This window comes from Acipenser ruthenus, chromosome 15 (assembly GCF_902713425.1).
Source record: "Acipenser ruthenus chromosome 15, fAciRut3.2 maternal haplotype, whole genome shotgun sequence".
In the NCBI taxonomy this organism is placed as follows: domain Eukaryota; kingdom Metazoa; phylum Chordata; class Actinopteri; order Acipenseriformes; family Acipenseridae; genus Acipenser; species Acipenser ruthenus.
The window spans coordinates 7,707,873-7,726,149 of record NC_081203.1 but is presented as its reverse complement, the minus strand read 5'-3'; the positions used below and the strand labels follow the sequence as shown (position 1 = coordinate 7,726,149).

General features: G+C 38.3%; 1 protein-coding gene across 4 annotated transcripts in view; it reads left to right on the top strand.

Moving 5' to 3' along the window:
• The window catches only part of LOC117421824 (protein myomaker), a 31,590-nt gene extending 15,781 nt beyond the window's left edge, over positions 1-15,809 (top strand). Inside the window, exons 1-7 of one of the 4 annotated variants that reach the window (XR_009307351.1) lie at positions 4,904-5,155; positions 8,530-8,644; positions 10,151-10,299; positions 12,433-12,549; positions 13,309-13,449; positions 14,069-14,947; positions 14,984-15,809. Coding sequence is in view for 3 of the 4 variants with exons in the window: in XM_034036220.3 (XP_033892111.3) it covers positions 5,021-5,155; positions 8,530-8,644; positions 10,151-10,299; positions 12,433-12,549; positions 13,309-13,449; positions 14,069-14,191 (780 nt within the window). In the remaining variant the exon portion in view is untranslated. Of the gene's footprint in view, positions 1-4,903; positions 5,156-8,529; positions 8,645-10,150; positions 10,300-12,432; positions 12,550-13,308; positions 13,492-14,068 lie in introns of those variants that run through there. The other 3 variants (XM_034036220.3, XM_034036222.3, XM_058987103.1) reach the window with 3 other exon arrangements.
• The last annotated feature ends 2,468 nt before the right edge of the window (positions 15,810-18,277 follow it).

Below are 18,277 nucleotides of genomic sequence, written 5' to 3'. Positions count from 1 at the left end.
ATACCAGTAGACTTTGAATTATGAGCAAGTGTCTCTAAGCCCCCATACACAAGGAGAAAGGAGACTTACTATATAGTGTTATTCCCTGACCAATATCACCCAATGATGGAGCTGGAATCTCCTTCTTGTGCAGGTTTGCGGGATAGCTCCACTGAGATGCATCATCTGGTGTTTAGGGATGCCCACCTCCACAGAGCTAGAGGAACTGGAAAGTTGTTTGAATCATTTGCCAAGGTTTGGAGAATGTATCCAGGACAGAGTTTAATGACCAGTATAGGGATTGGCATGTGAACAAAAGAAAAGTTCCAAACAAGACTTGGCTCATCAATCCTCACCCGGTTCCTAATGGCTGATTGATCCCTTTTCCTTGCTGGTTTTTAAAAGATCCCAATGAATTAACACCCCTGATCTTTTGTGAAAAGGTGCCCTTGAATCTTTATTGTCCTTAGAGCAGTTTTACACCTAATTCTAAACATTAAAGTGCCCAAATTCATGCCCACCCAAGACCTACCTCCAGCCTGGTTTGCTTGTCTCTAATCTGTGTTCTCGCTGCCACAAGCCCTTTTCTGAACACCATTCTCCATGAGCACGCTGTTGCCATAATTGCACTCCTGTTCCTCTGCAAGCCAATTCATTCAGGTCCCAGCGAGAATGGGTACTAAAGCACTGTCAGGGCAGGCTGAGTGAGCACAAAACAAGCAAAGACCTCGTGGGTCAAAACCAAAAACTTCTTTTGAAAAGTTAAGATATAAAAATGCAATCTTGTGGAGAACAAAAAGCTCAATGAAATAGTTACAATGATTCAGAATGGTTCAGAGTTCTGGTTTTAACTGGCTGCTCTCTTGGGTGTTGGTCTGTGTGGTTTTCCCATTTTTGTTTTGCTTCTTCATGTGATAATAAACTACATCTCTGTGGCTTCAATTTTATTGAATTAGAAATGGAGAATGCTGCTTATTTCTACATGTAGGCTATGAAACCCCATTAATAATCCGGTTCCAAAAGGTTATGAGAGAGCATTGTTCACACCATTAACTGCTCCCTTGGACTGGAATTGTACCATTAGTACTAAAAACAGCTGTTACACCTATATTTAAAAAAAAACAATCATAAGATTCAAATCTCTTTGGCAAATTATTGGCTGGTTGCCCAGCCATGTAGCACCCGGGAGGGGCACTCGTTTTTTTCGATCAGGGTGGGATCAGTCAGACAGAATACCAGAAAGAAATAAACTAAGATCACAACAATATGCAGGGCAATTAACATTGTTTTATTAAATACAGGTGATTAGCTATATTTAACAAATAGGACAAGTCTAGAATGCACAGTCACGGCATGGGCTTTGCACTGTTCAATAAAAACAATGCATGGTTAATTATAATTAAAAAACAAAGTGCAGTGCTGCTCAATACAATCACGGAGACGGGGCTTACTAAAAACAACAATAAAAACCAATACTTTAAAAGCTCCCTGTCTCCAGCACTCCTCTAAAACCACAATGCCTTTAAAATACTCATTTCTAAAACAGTTAAAAACATACACAGACATGGAGGGCGACAGGAAGCACAGCAGGAGCCTTGCTCTAAATGTCCGCGGCTGTTTCTTTCATTTTTCTCCCCAACCCACCGCCAAACACAAACAAGTCGAATTCCTTCTCTGCTCCTGCTGCTGTGCGTCCAACCTCCACTCCAGACAAACCCAGGTTCACATCACAACGACAAAATCCAATCTCTCGAACGGATGAAATCAGGAACTTTTATACCAGGTGCTCAGCTTCTTCAAATTATTCAATTAGCACCTATGGGGGCTGAGAACAGGAGAGCATCAACATGCCAGTGAGATCTGTGCAAATCTACAAGAAGTAATGTGCCAAAATTAAACGTGCTTTATAAAAGTGTTAAAATAAAACAAACTAACTAACAGTAAATCAAATGTGACAAATCAAAACGTGAATATACTACAAAGTCAAAATCAAACGTGCCTAAATAAAGTGACGTGGGCCACCGTGTTACACTTAGATCACTAAAATACCATTCCATCCTACCCACATTTCAGTCTGGTCTCATGAAAGCTTATTGCACTGAATCTATCAAGACCAAGGTTATGAATAATACATCCTCCAACAAAAGCAATCATTGCTGCTGTCTCGTTTATGCATGTTAATATGTTTAACTATTTCTCTAGGTCAGCTGGCATCTTTCCTATTGAAATCCAGTCAGCCTGATAATCACGTGCTTTGAAACTCCCTATTCTTACCTCAATTTAGGATGTCCAAACAAGCTCGAGAGCGGATGTTTATGAGCTACTTGCCTCTGGAGGACAAATACTAGCCCTGCAAGCGTTCGCTTTGAGCTCACTGCTCACCTGGGCAGTAGAGTCCGCTGTAGCACAGGAGAAACAGGCCTAGAGGCAAGTTGACAGTCCCTGTGGAATCCCCAGCGAAGATCAGCAACTTCGCACAGCCAGAACTTCAACTTGCATTCCCCTGACTGTGTGACTCACTCTGCACACCACATGACCACACCTTTACCGGGTTAGCTTCTCCAGGAGCCCGAGTCTATTTTTAAGACACATTTCAGTTGAATCAATACAATGTTGAGAAGGGACTGTATTCCACTGTTGAACCTAATACAATTTTACTGTGGGTACACTTAGAGAGGTATGGGTTTGAAACTCAGGAGTTATCTTAACTAATGTATTATTCATTCTTCGTCTAGACATTTTCTGTTTAGTTCATCACATCCTAAAAAGTTTGAAGCACCCCTGTGGCTTCATTATAGCTTTCAGAATCGTGTATAATTACCACATACATCTGCTACACCAGAGTATAACCATTAACAGTCCCACTGCACCCCTCTACCCCTAATGTTAGAAATTCCACATTATTCCATGCAGTGTTTCTCACTGATGTATTTCTCACACCTAGAGGCTAGGGACAGGTTCATGGTTACACTCTGGTGTACCAGTAGAACTTGGTGGTCAGATGTGCTTCAAAAGCTACTGTATAAGGCCACAAGGGTGCTTTAAACTTCAGGATTTTAAAAAATCGCTGAAATTGATCCAAATTGATTAAAAACAACAAGAATACATTAGTTTAGACAACTCTGATGTTTTACACCCTTGATTTTTAAAATAACTGTCTGAATAATTTCAGAGCCACTGTATCTAAAGAACAGGAGATAGTATTTCCACGCAACACTTTCATTCTCCATGTTCACATTTGATCACATTCTCAATCATCTAAAAACACCACCTCTGTTAGACCCTAAAAGCCCAAAGTTGTCTCTTTGCAACATTGCTAGATTCATTTCAATTAACATTGCCCACAAATCAAACACCTGGCAGAAGTGACACTAAGAAGATACCATGTGGTCAGAGGGCATGAGAAAGGGTTGGAATTGACCACTTCTCAGAATCACCAGCAAAAAAGCAGTGTTGCGGGTGGAACTGTGGAACCTGTGAGTCTGTGTATTAGTGAAGGCAGTCCTGGTCCCCAGCAGGGTCTGGTTACAGAGGCTGACCCCACCCCCAGGGTGAGAGGGTCTGCACAGAGGGTACATTGTGTTCCAGCAGGCTCACTGTAAAGGAGGAAGGGGGAGCGACAGGTGGGACAGCTGGGCAGTCTGGAGTAGGCTGCACTCCTGTCCACACCCACATCACAGCACACAGCTTCATAATGCCATTCCTACAAAGTAATAGTCTGGACAAAATACCAGAATGCTTTGAGACAAACGGGCCTCCCGTGGTTCAGGGTTTTAAAAAAGCTGCGGTTCAGATTTTGTTCATTGTCGAAGGCTTTGTAAATTTGACCCATTGACCTGATTTTCAACCCACGTCTGTGCCCTGTTTGATTTTACATTTCCAGAAATGGGTGTATGAAAGTCAGCACAATCTACCCTTAAAGCTTTACTATCACATGTTTACAGGCCCACCAAGAGAAAGGCCTTGGTTTTGACTGGACTCATTGCTGTCAGTTACCACACAGTGCAGGGAAGTAAACAAAAAGGTAAACCCAATGCACGGCTATATAGCCAAAAATGTAGAGTACAAATCACAGGAGGTTATGATGAGGTTGTATAATACCCTGGTGTGTGTATTAAAATTTCAATAATGTTTCCCAACTTTGGGTAAATGTTTTGTGTCTTGAATGGCTTTTACAGCTCTAAAACAGCACTTACAATGTACAGTTTAATTTGACTACTTTTTACCTTCTGCAGTAGTACTTGGATTAGTGGTGGTACAGATTAGTGGTAGCACCGAATGGTTGACTTGACATCTAATCGAATAGAAAAGTGACAGCCAATCTCAGAAACTAGTAGTCGACTAATCGCACGTCATGCGATTGTGAAGTCATTGTGAAGCGTCATTGTGTACGGAAGTGTAGTTGTGGTTGCAATCCATTAACATATAAATGACATTTTAGAACATTAATAAATAGTTTTTAAAAAATCCAAGCTGTTCTAAAATTTAGAGCACAAACAGCAAAGTGTTTCAAAACAGTAGATTCACAAATAGAGCAGCAGTCATGAAATACCGTGTGTTTAAAGAGGCGACTAGTCGACCTGTTGGACTATTTTTTACCTCACTCATTAGCAGTCGTTCTACCCCGAGTGAAGATGTTACTAAGCAGTACATTTAGAGTTACATTTTGGTAAGGGTGCTGACTTTTTCACCTTTCTCCAGTGTGGAAGGGCATGCTGTACTTTACTGGCTTTTTCCCAAATACCCCTGAACTGTCCTTGATTCAGAGGGATGTCTTGAATTTAAAGGGACTCAGGAATGGACTGCTGTGGCTGCAGCCAGCGTGTGTTTGAGCTCAGCCCTTCAGCAGCTGCTGTGGCCCCGATGCCCCACCATATAAAGGACTCAGTGTCAGGCATTTAAATTTTAAAGGTCTGTTCGGGACAGCTGTTTGCCAGCACTGCTCAACACACACATATACAACACCATACACGCTCAGTCCATCGCTGGAGTTGCATGTTCACAAGCTGGGAGAAGATTGTGCTTCATCTATTTTCCCAGGATGGGTTCGATAATTGCCAAAATGCTGCTGCCCACTGTTAGCAGCCTGGCGTTCATGCCGGCGATCAGTGTGGCAGCCAAACGGGGCTTTCACATGGAGGCAATGGTGTACTTCTTCACTATGTTCTTCATTGCGGTAAGGACAAATACACGTATTACTGAAACCTCAGTGTCTGTACTAATATGGATGAGACAGTGTTTGTCAAATGACTTAATGAATGTCAAATTGTTTTATTATTGTTCAATTTTAATATAATATTCCCAGTCCAGGAATATCTAGAAATACTGTGAACCCTATTGCTACTGTGACTGCGTAGCTAAGGTGACCATAAGACAGGTTTTAACATTATAATACACCACAGGACCTTTACCTGTATAATGCAGAGAACTGTACTGTGCGCTACTGTAATTATCAAAGATAGAGGACTGAAGGTGTTACAGCATTTTCTCATTACAATGGGGCAGAGGAGCATTGCACACAACAGATTTCATTACTTTATCCACTCCTTCATTTTAAGTTACTGGTTTGCAACACTTGGTCTGTGCATTCTTTTTGTACAGTTGCTCATAAGCAAGCTGTCTATGTGGGACTGTACTCGTGTGTACTGCTCATTAACAAGCTGTCTATGTGGGACTGTACTCGTGTGTACTGCTCATTAACAAGCTGTCTATGTGGGACTGTACTTGTGTGTACGGTTGAAGTGCAATCCTGACTGTTTACTTTCACCATTCAGTTAGACAATGCTGTGCTAAAGAAAATAAAATGGATATTAGATATGAGAATGAAATGAGACTCTTATGTTGAATCCCGGCAAGTGAAAGTGGCAGTCGAAGACAAGAGTCGGATCACTTGATTGCTTGATCACACATATGCAGACAATGGAAATCTTGGGATTTTTGGAACAGTGTAGATGTATAATCAAGGAAAAGTCACTTTCTGTTGTGGTTGTTGTTTGTTTGTTGTCATTTTCATTTAAAATTGGCAGTAAAACGTTCCCTCTAAAATTGTGCCAAATTGTGTTGAATTTGTGTTTTAATTTAACCCATTAAACGGTACAGAAGGACCTTTTTATTTTATTGTGTTACATGTTCCCATGTGTTGCTACAACTGTTTACGTAAGGTGTGTGTATTGTTTTATTTATTTATTTATTTATTTACATTTTGACCACTTTTTTAAACTTTTAAATTGCATTCTCTGCCTCAAGATGGCTTCACATGTACCCGCATGGACCTCTCAGAACTACATTTCCCATCATCCTCCTGCTCACATATGTAACTGAGATGGATTTACCAGTGAGCAGGAGGGTGATGGGAAATGTAGTTCTGAGATGTCCACAAGGGTACATGTGAAGCCATCAAAAGTGGTCAAAACGTTAAAAAAAATTTAAAAATTAAAATAATACACACACCTTACGTAAACAGTTGTAGCAGCACATGGGAACATGTAACACAATAAAATAAAAAGGTCCTTATGTACCCTTTAAGTGCCATTTCCCTCATTTGAACATTTTAGAACATTATTAACTGGCATCTACCTGTTATTTACATTTTCTCTTTAACTATATTGTTGTGATAACTTAATCTAATGTTGTTAACCACAAAAGTTACATCTAAATGTAATAAATCCAATTACGTAAATACAGCTTGAGTTCTGACTTGTTCAAAGAAAATGTTATTTGGTACTTAATGGGTTAAGAGCATCAAACTCTGCTGATGACCTTGAGCATTAGCCAGGTGCCCTAGAGACCAGAGATCCTCGCTCTCAAAATACTATCCACCAGAAATCCTCAGGTATTATCTGTCCGAATATGACATGCAACACAGCATTATTATCAAAGGAATTTGCATTATTTATATTTTTATTAGTATTAGTATCGATATTATTCCAATAACGAATGGCTCCCAAAACCCAAGTGTCGTGGCTATTTGGCTGACAAAGAACCCAGGTTTATTATAACTGAATAATATAAAATGTGTCCTCTTACTCAGCAGCTGAGCAGCTTACATTTAGGGAAGCTGTCTGTTAGCGTTTACTTATGTCGATTTTATTAAGACCAAGGTGAAGAAAAAGGTTTTTAAAACACACCCACTCTGCAGGCTGTTAATAAGGGGTCCTGTGAACTGGAACATGCATCCAACTGCAATAGGATCCCCAGTATTGTTTTCATATTTAAATAGCCTGTGTACTGTTTTTAATTCACTTCTTTCTTTGCTGATACATTAAAAAGCATGCTGTGCGAATGGGTAAACCCTGAATGATTCCTTCTGTAAAACATGTTACAAAATCTCTGAGGACATGAGATTTGCTTTAAGCTTTTCTTAGCTTTAACATATTAACATTGTCCTAAATTATATCATTTGTATTTTCATGCTCAGTTTAAAAATAATTGACTTTAATTTGGCAATTCTGGATTTCAGTTTTTTCATTAATAATACAAGTTTAATTCATTGTGGGAGGAGTTGTTTTCAGAAATGATTGTGTGAAGCTCGTGTTTAAATAAGTCTCTTCTATCTGGCAGCTGTGGTGGTCTGAGTGAAATGTGTTTTGAAGGTCCAAGGGCACAGGTGTCCACATCACAAAACTGTTACTGTAATGCTCCTAATAATATCCCAGTCTAGCAACAGCAGCATAAAAGAATGTATTGAAGCCTTTCCTAAATGAACAAGTGTCACGGGTAGCTTTGTGGGTGGTGTCAGACCCAGAAGAGAGTGGACACAGATAGTCAGTACTGCAGGGTATGAAAGAGGTGATGCACACGTTTAATTATAAATAAAAGGTTTAAATAAAACAGAAACACTTTACAAAACAAAACAGGCAAAACAGACACGGAACAAACAAACAAGTATGGTTCTAGTTTATACCCAGCACGTGTAGCAATCGTTTACTTTAGCTTTCACGTTAGATTTCTCTTCTACTCATGCCTCCAGTTCCACCTCTGAACACACCAACACTGTTCAGTCCAAGCTGTGGGTTTTTACATTTGGCAAAGGGTTTCTCATATGCGTGGCCAACAGCCAGTTTATCAATAATCACTCCCTGATGACCACGCATTCTCACAATTTTATCTGGATGGGGCATTTTAACCCCATCCAGGCTGTCAAACAATAATAACAATAAAACAACGTGTTTTTACACACTAAACCATACATTCAAATAATAATAATAATAATAATCCAAAAACATACAATACACACAGGTGCCCTGTCACACCAATCCAACCTTATGAAAGTGTGGGAGTGTTCTGTAAAGGGCAGGTTGTCACTATATATATATATATATATATATATATATATATATATATATATATATATATATATATATATATATATATAGATAGATAGATAGATAGATAGATAGATATATACACATATATATACGTGTGTGTGTGTGTGTGTGTGTGTGTGTGTGTGTGTGTGTGTGTGTGTGTGTGTGTGTGTGTGTGTGTTAGTACATTCTTACAAGCTGATTGTTTTTGTTTTTTTAACACCATGCTATTTTTTTCTTTCAGATTTACCATGCATGTGATGGCCCTGGATTGTCCATATTGTGCTTTATGAGATATGAGATTTTGGAGTACTTCAGCGTCTATGGGACAGCTATCTCAATGTGGGTCACTCTTATAGGTAAGTACAGTAGGTTTAATATTGGATAAGCAACTAGCAGCCGCAAAAAGAAAAGGTCAAGTGTGCTGCAATAAGGTCCCCCCCCCCAGGCCAATCAGTCTAGCAGGAGTAATTCCCTTTTAAAGGGTTATCAGTGTAAATTTGTACAGTCATTTTCCAGTTTATCCATGCTTATTAAACGGTTATACAGTATATGGTTTCATATACTATATGGTTTCCCAGGGTTTTTTAAATGCTTGACCGCACCTCTCGGGGCTTTACAATGCTTACCTATACTTCAGTATGCTTCCACTATGCTTTATTATACTTTGCAATGCTTTTTCTATGTGAAGTGTACTGTAGAAGGACTGTCACACTGAATATAAGCCCCTGTTCATAATCAACTAAGAAGTGGAAGATATGTTCAAGGTATGTAAGGTATGACTTGATGTTAATTTCAATAGCTGCAGTTGCAGTTAAAATGATGTATAATTAAGTTTAACTAATGCCAATTAATTGGTTTTATTTTTTATTATGTTAAACTCTACAGAGAATGCACCACCAACTTTTCTTAATAAGCAGGCACTGATTAAGCAGCTTCTGTATGCCTACAATATACATGATCAGCACTTTTAGGGAGAGGCTGCAATACTGCAGGACAGCACTAAAAACAAACTCATCTGAATTAATTAGGCGGCTTTTAAATTAGTAAGCTGGTTATTAAATTATTAAGAACGAGAGGATTAAAATGTTTGAGATAAAAAAAACAGTGTATATTATTGTTATTATTTATTATTATTATTATTATTATTATTATTATTATTATTATTATTATTATTATTATTATTAAGTCTTAGTACACATGGAGGTGGCGCGAGACCCGTGTATAATAAGATTTCCTGGGTATAATAAGGTTGATTGTAAAACTTCTATTTGTGGAAGAGCGGAATAAAGCAAGAACTCAACAAAAAAACAATAAGCAATATAAATCTAGTAAGAAATGACCTCAGCCACTTGCACTCCGATGTCAAGCAGTTTCAACTGACTGCCCTCGGAAAGCAGAGGAAACTATCCAACTCCACCCTCCAAACAAGCCAAGCAAATGTTCTACTCCCATTCTTAGCAATAATACATGTAGTTACCCTCCCCCTGCCCAAAAATGTTTAATAAAATAAAAACGTTTAATTGTTGAATTGTTAAAAAATAAACTTTCGTTTAAATTCTGTTTTCCAATGTTATTCTCAACATTTCTTCAATTAATCAAAATAAACATTGCTAGTTCTCCAATTTCTGTTATGTCACCAGGTATTATAACAAAAAATATACACCAAAACTGTACATATAAGACTGTAATTATATCGTGGGTTTCTGGTGACATTGATTAATCATATATTTATAGAATAGAATTACAGCCTTATTATCCACAGCTGGGTGTACATTATTCCTTATATTATTATACTAGTAGATCTGTAAATAGCTGTACTCTTTGCTGTACGTATTCCACTGGTTATTCTGTTGTTTTTAAAGCTCTAGGAGACTTTGACGAACCAAAAAGGTCCACCCTCACGATGTTTGGTGTTCTCACTGCCGGTGTGCGCATCTATCAGGATCGCTGGGGGTACGGTGTCTATTCGGGGCCAATTGGGACAGCTGTGCTGATGATCACTGTCAAATGGGTAGGTAGTCATTGGCAGCTTGAGCCTGGTATTTTAAAGAGATTGTTACCGTTTGTAGGCAGACACAATACTGACTGACCTCAAATAACTGAGCACCAGACAGTCATACAGTACACATGTTCATGAATCATCCTATATATTACTAATAATACAATTTCATTTATTTCCTTTATTTGCTATTTACAATCTGGTATTGCAAATATTTATAATTACAGCCCCGAAATTACATTATTCTGTAATAATATAAGCATACCAAAGATCATAATGTTAACAATATAGTATCATCTGACCTCCAAATTCAGTATGCATTAATAATTTGTATACACACAATATAAATACACACTATAAATTAGTGCTGGGACAAATATCCAAATATTCAAACAAATATTTTTTGACATGTATTCGGATACAAAAATCAGATGTTCATATTCGCTAGAAATTACAAAATACTCATTTATCGACCTCACCAGAAGTTGTGCAACAGTTTCAAAAACATCACAGCAGCTCTTGAGCATCTATTTAAAAGTTTTAGACAGCAAAAAGTAAACTAACCAGATTATGCTTGCATGCATTTTGATCTCTATGGAAGACCATCTGGGCCAAAAGAGCGTTGTGCTGCTTTAGAGCGAGTCAGAATCTCATGGGACAGAAAAAAGGCAAGCACGTCATTCTGAGGCAAGTGTATTTTTTAGTTATCAGCTGTCTTTATACTCTGGATTAGAACATTAGACTGATTGGACTTTCATATCATTTAGAACAAAGTCTTTCAGAACACTTACTGTATTTTTAGACAGCTGTGTTCCTAGCTATCCCTGGGCAGGGGCTAAAGCATGGGCCACTCCCTCCTCCCACCCGCACATTGGATGACTTCCACTGCTACTCTGCTTGGAAAAAGACTTTCACCTAAAATCAGAATGCAAACTAAAGAGATCAGTAGACCTAATTATTGTTAGGTACCTGTTAAAAGGGTAAAAATACAATTTGTTATTTGCAATTGTTGTAAAATTAAACATGAACTAGACCATGCCACTTTAAGGTGACATATTCGTTACCATTATGAATTTTTGCTTTACATTTATTTTTTACTACTGTGTATTTATAACCTAACTTATTCTAATGGGGCCCCCCATGATTGTCCTGGCTGCTAGCCCCTGAAGCTGACTCAGCCCTACATGCAGTATATACCGGGTCACACTCTCAGAAGCACTTGTATCCACTCCAGTGGTTTCTCAGAGTGAGCTGAGGACCAGCCAGCAGTTTGGAATTGGAACACACTTTTTTTTTTTATCTAGTTACCCAGCTGGTCTATAAAAACCCAGCACAGGCTGACAGCAACTGGATCTATTTAAGACACCAATACTTTGACTGTATTATTTTTACCTTAAATGGACTTCAGGTTTACTGTTTGTTTCTTAATCCTGAAGCAGCGTAGCAGTCTTTTGAATCACTGTGTCCAGCTGTGATAAGATGATGTGTCGATGAGTTCAGTGGCTACTCTTCAGTTCTAGCCTGCCGTAAAGATCTGTAATCTATGATATCTGCAATCATTCTGAGTTCTTGTGTGACGCATTTATTTCCAATAACAAAGGGGGACTGCAAGCCAAACGTTCAGGTGGTGTTGTTCTTGAAGTGTGCTTTACAAAAGCCTTTCAGAAGTCTTCTGCTCACAGCAAGGACGAACAATTCCTTAGAGGTCTGCGATAACAAAGTATCCGCAGTATAAAACACAAGCAGTCAAGTAAACAAACATAAACAGCACTCTGTCAGCAGTCAGATCCTCCTTTTGATCTCCTCTGACTGAGGGCTATCAAACAACGTGTTCCCTTTAGTACTCCAAGCTCCTCCCTGTAAGCAGCCCAACACCTATGGCCTGAGCAGAGGGCAGAGCCTGGAACACTCATGATGTTTTATCCTTACCAAGATGGCGGCCGGTAAACATCACAGTCCTGCAGATCCTGCTAAGGGAAAGCCCTCACCTAGCTTCAGCGCCTCCTGGTGTCAGGAGTGAACAATGTCCTTTTGAATTGCTAGCCATACCCAGCTAAGAAAAGGTCATTTAAAGCTACTTTATGAGTAAGGCCCAGTAGCACAGTGTGATGAAAAGGGTTATCTATGTGTGCCTTTGTGTTCCAGCTGAGGAAGATGAAGGAAAAGAAAGGCCTATACCCTGAGAAGAGTGTGTACACACAGCAGGTGGGGCCGGGGTTCTGCTTCGGAGCACTGGCTCTCATGCTCAGGTTTTACTTCGAGGTACGACTGGGTATTCAAGGTGTTCTGCTTATATCAAGCCAGCAGAGATATTCATTTTACCATTAATACCGGGTAAAGACAATTTCAGAAAAAAATGGACACTACAGAATCTGATGAAGACCTCAGTAGCAGCCCTTGTTGTTGAGTCTGTTTTTTTCTTGTAGAATATAGAATATTTCTATAGAATAATGCAGAATATTTCTATAGAATGTTACAAATGTATATGAACGTTCTAAGGAAAGAATACAAAAATCTCTAAGATTGTTTTTAGAAGGGCTTAGCTTTCTGTTTCTGCATATATCCTGAATTTACACACATTCATTCATTCTGAGGTAAAGAAACAAAACGGATTTGCATATTTTCAAGGCATTTACTTTCACAATGCGAAACCCCATGTTAATGCTACAATAATAAAAACTATTGAGTGTAAATGTATGTAAAATTAACATACAGGAGTGACTATTTTAAAAATACTGTCTTCTCATTAGTTTTTGCCATAGACATATGTAACATAGGATAGATCAGTAGACCATGTTTATAGCAGTACAGTAAAGGTGTATAGTGAGCTGTGCAGTAAAGGTGTATAGTGAGCTGTGCAGTAAAGGTATACAGTGAACAGCCACTTTGGATTAAGTTTCCTTTTGGAGTGCTGGCAGTACATAGCTGTGCACTGTGCTGGCACTGTGGCTGGTCCATCCTGTGTTACATCTATGGCAGAAAACTAGAACAAGTATTTTTCACTGGTTGTCTTCCTCGCAGGAATGGGATTACACCTACGTTCACAGTTTTTATCACGTGTCCCTGGCCATGGCCTTTGTCCTGGTTCTCCCGAAGACCAACAGACTGGGAGGAACGGGAGGGAACCCTGCGAAGCTCAGCTGTTACACTCTCTGCTGCTGTGTATGAAGCCATTTTTATCAGATTCACTGCAGGACTGTAGAGGTGACACGCAACAGTGATCCTCCACTGAAAATAAATCTGTTGTTTCAGATTAGATTATTATTTACCTAATTTACGAACTATTCTAGCAAAAACGTTCTGTTCAGAAAAGACTCCTGAAAGCTGAATTTCTGAAGTGAAGTGATAATGAAAAATGACCACTGTGTTTTCTGTCCCCTTTGTGTGATTTTCTATAGAAGATAACTCACAACCATTCCGAATCAGCAATAGAAAACTATACAAAACACAAAGAATAAGACATTAAACAAATAAGGAATTGACTATTCCGAAATTGAAGTCCTTATAATCACAACATTGAAGCAAAACTAGCCACACCCTCGTTAAAATAAGATTTAAAAAAAAATCATAGTAATTGACCAGATTGATATATGAGATATATTGCAGAGGTGGAAATGAAGGCTCCAATTTCATTGTGGTTTGAACCATTCCAGTCTAACTATGAAAATATTCAGTCCAACTTGAGATTCTATGGTTTCTCAATGTTTGCTAAAGTATATGCACAGTAAAAACAGTATAAATACAGTATTCCTGTATTGACAAATTGACATTTACATTTCAGGGGACTAAGCCAGCGATAAAAGACAGGATTCAAACAATCTGGAGTTCAACGACTAAACGTCCCTGGATTCGGGCCTGCGACCCAGGCCTACCTTTCCGCCGCCCCCAGCCAGAAACCAAATAACCTGCAGGACCTTCAGAGAGAGGGACTGGGGAGTGGGGTTGCCTTGTCTTTTCTAGGCAACATTCCATATTAAATGCATTGAACTAAGTTTTACAGAGTGGTATGGTGCAGGACAAACCAGTGTGCTCACATTCTCACTGCCTGTACACTGGGGAAGCTAAATCTCAACAATGCAATTTAAGAGAATTGCACTGTATATAACACACTCCTTCCCCATAGTGACTATTTTTTCATAAGGAGTAGAAATCCTAAATTGTAAAGAGTGATTATGTTTGAATGTTATTTTCATATGTTTTGTAAACATAGTTGTTTATTTATATTGTCTTATTAATTTTAATTGAGAATCGTCTGTCGCAGCGAGAATTGCCTTTATAGATAATTAATAATAAACAAATCAGTTGTATTATATTATAGAGCATACCCCTACAGGTACTGTTTTTGTATACAAAGACATTTGTAAGGCTTTTTGATTTTACTGTATACTGGATCACAGACTAAACAGATTGCAGTTGATATGAAACAGATTTGAGTTGATGTAAAACACACAGCCAGATCTTTCCATCCCATTTCTCCGCTTCTTTGGAGCTTGCATTGGCTTACAGTAAAGTAGAGCATTTGTTTCAAATTATGTTATTATTATTATTATTATTATTATTATTATTATTATTATTATTATTATTATTATTATTAGTAGTAGTAGTAGTAGTAGTAGTAGTAGTAGCAGTATTTATTTCTTAGCAGACACCCTTATCCAGGGTGACTTACAGTTGTATACAAAAAATACATATCAAGAATTACAGTACAGTTAAGAGCAAGATACGTGTTTTTTGTTTACAAAACTGTTCAGGGTCCAGCGTATTTCAGCAAGTGAAGCAGACTTCAAGTGAAGCAAGAGCCATCCTTCTGGTACTCCCTAGATTTCAAGATTTGGGGCGTTGAGTGGTTCCCAACCTGATTCCGAACGCTGAGACATTTCACAGTTTTGGCTGGGTTAAAGACCTTATTTGATAAGTCTTTTGTTTATTTAGCTCTGTAGAGATGTCTTCGCTTTGTAAAGCACTCTGAGTTGCTTGTATATACAAATGTTATGGTAATTGGTATGGTGTAAGCTTGAAACTAAGCCTGCTATTACAGTGAGAGTTACAGGAGTTTAAATTTAGGGATAATGGCTCCATCAAAATCTGTTTCTAATTCTACATTAATTCTACTTATGTAAACATAATGTAGTCTTATGTTACTGATTTACACAATAACTTTGGTATAAGATCTGGCCAGAGCTCAAATTGACATTTCTCTGTAAACTGAAAACACAAATCTCATATTGTAATATATAATTACAGCATATACTGTCTTATAAAAGATTACCATGGTAATTTAGCACTTTTTCTATGTCTTTTCCTTGGTTACAGTTTACCATGGTTTGCCATGTTTTAATATGCTTTACCATACCTCTTTGGGCTTACCTATGTTTCACCAAGCTTTCACTAGGCTTTATTATACTTTGCCAGCTTTCTACTAAGGTATGCTTGTACAGGCTGGATTTATTCACTTGTAATTTAACTTTTGAAATGTTTTGTAACATAACTAAATACAAATATATTTTGCTTTTTGAATTTAATCTTTTTGTTTATTTTTTGTCTGAACAAAGCGGTAAAGCAAAGCAAAAAAAAATAAAAAATCTAACCAATTACCAGACCCTCAGTGATTTAGTCATTTTCCCCAAGCTGTTTCTGATAGCTTTCATCTAAACGCACTGCAGTGACATGCTAACTGCCTGTTTATTGTACTTTGTTCAGTGATGCTGGCTCCACCTATATGAAGAGCTGTACTGCTTTAAAAAATAAAAGGCTTAATCACATTTGAATGTATTTTCTTTTAGCGCAGAACTGCTCTGTTTCAATATGTCAGTTACAGGGGGCTAGCTAGTGCAACAGGTAATTCACAAGCATTGCATGTCTTTCATCTTTGGAGACCTGACCCCCCATTGACGTCAGTCTGGACTGCATACTTTAGCACAAATCTGCACAACTGGCAGATATGAGGGTTTTTTTAAACACAATGGTTAATATTTTTTGTTAATAAAATGTGTATCTTGAAAAAGTCCCTTTATTAGGTTATATTTGCTATACCGTAACAGCATGTAGGGATATCAGTAAATAAATAATGATTGTCAAATACAGAAATAGTGCTTCTGTAGCAATGTAAATCATTTGTGTGTTGCGTTGAGGCAGAAAATTCCATCCTTTAACCAATGCAACACCCTATTGTATTGGCTGGGAGTGGGGGCAGCACCTTCAAGGGGCATGTATTGGATGCAGAATGCCATCAGGGGTACTCCATGCCAGAGCGGTCCAACCTGTTTGACTAAAAGAGCCATACTGATTACCAGGGAGCTCTTACACAGTCATCCTAAAAAAAGGACTAAAAAGTACACTAAGACGACATGAAGATATTTAGTAAGCCAGGGGTCTGAATGGGATGAAATGGTGACACTGAAAAAGTTGAAACATTTGTCATTGAATTGATTCGTTTTCTTTTGATATTCTAAGTTCAGCACTACTGAGTGTTTAATAGTTATTGATGATAAAATGGGCAACAAAGAAAGTCATTTCACTTTCCTTCATCTGTCCCAATACTTGTTGGAGAGTAGTGTAGGTGTGCCCAATAACAAAAGACAGATGAGGATGGTCTAGGATATTATACAGAGAATACAGTCTTAACTCACCTAATTGCACAGGATATCCTATTTAAAACAGATAATAGCCCCTCTTATTCCCAGTTCAAAACACTTGCTAAAATCTACAAACATATGCTACAGGTTTAGACAAAACAGTCTCTGTGAAATCTCAGGACCACAAAGGTCTTCTGATTCTTGGCCAGTTCTCCAGGGTTTTCTCTAAGAAAAGGTGTTTTTGTCTGAGGGAGTCTGGCTGGCTTGTGCCTCGCTGCAAAATGACTTTTTTTCAGCTGCTGTTTTTCTCATCTCTGAGACGGAGCTGAAACATGATCCTTTTATTGCTCGTGGTGTGAAGTGTTTTACAGCTCCTTTGCCTCAGCCATTCCACAGGGGCACATTATCCCTTCCACAAAGCCCATAGACACCCTGCATCCACCATGTCCTTGTTGCATCCTGTGAATTAGGAAAGGTGAGGACCTAACACAAACTGGGGCTGAATTTCAGTGACATTACTGTAAAAGTTTGATAGACAAATGTTTGGCATAACTGATGAAGACATTTGCAGAAATGATCATAAAATTGACTTTCTTATAATTTTACTTCACTATTTTTAGTGTTATCGTTCATTAGTCAGTAAAAGTCTGCAATATAATATGGAATGCTTCTAAAATGATTAGGAAAAATTCAACTGGAGCCCTAAAATCTGATATAAAAGTCTTAAATTGTGGGTTACAGTTTTGCATAAGTTACTGTTGTGTTTTGGTTCTGTACCTGGAAAATGTCAAGCACCTGTACACATTAATAAAGGAAGATTTTAAAAATATTAGGTTACCTCTAGCTTTAACTATGATTGGACTTCTCATTCAAATATTGAAAACAAAGATTGTCTTCTGAAAGGGAATGAAAACTAAAACTCTGAACATGATAGCATGTGCCCATGTTTCCGTGGTGCATTGTCTTCTGAAAGGGAATGAAAACTGAAACTCTGAACATGATAGCATGTGCCCATGTTTCTGTGGTGCATTGTCTTCTGAAAGGGAATGAAAACTGAAACTCTGAACATGATAGCATGTGCCCATGTTTCCGTGGTGCATTGTCTTCTGAAAGGGACGACGGTGGCAACAAATCAATCATGGCTCAACCCCTCCTTGAACACCATTTGCCCCAACAATACCTGGTGTTTGAGATGTTACTACTTCACCTGGCAGGACATTCCGTGCATTCTCTGTGTAAAAAGAGTCCTACCTTTAGTTCTGAACTATGACAGCTTCCATTGTGCAATCTCACATTAAAAAAAAACATTAACTAAAGAACAAGCTAACCCTAACCCTAACCCTTACCATTCAACTAAAGAACAAGCTAACCCTAACCCTAACCCTAACCCTTACCATTCAACTAAAGAACAAGCT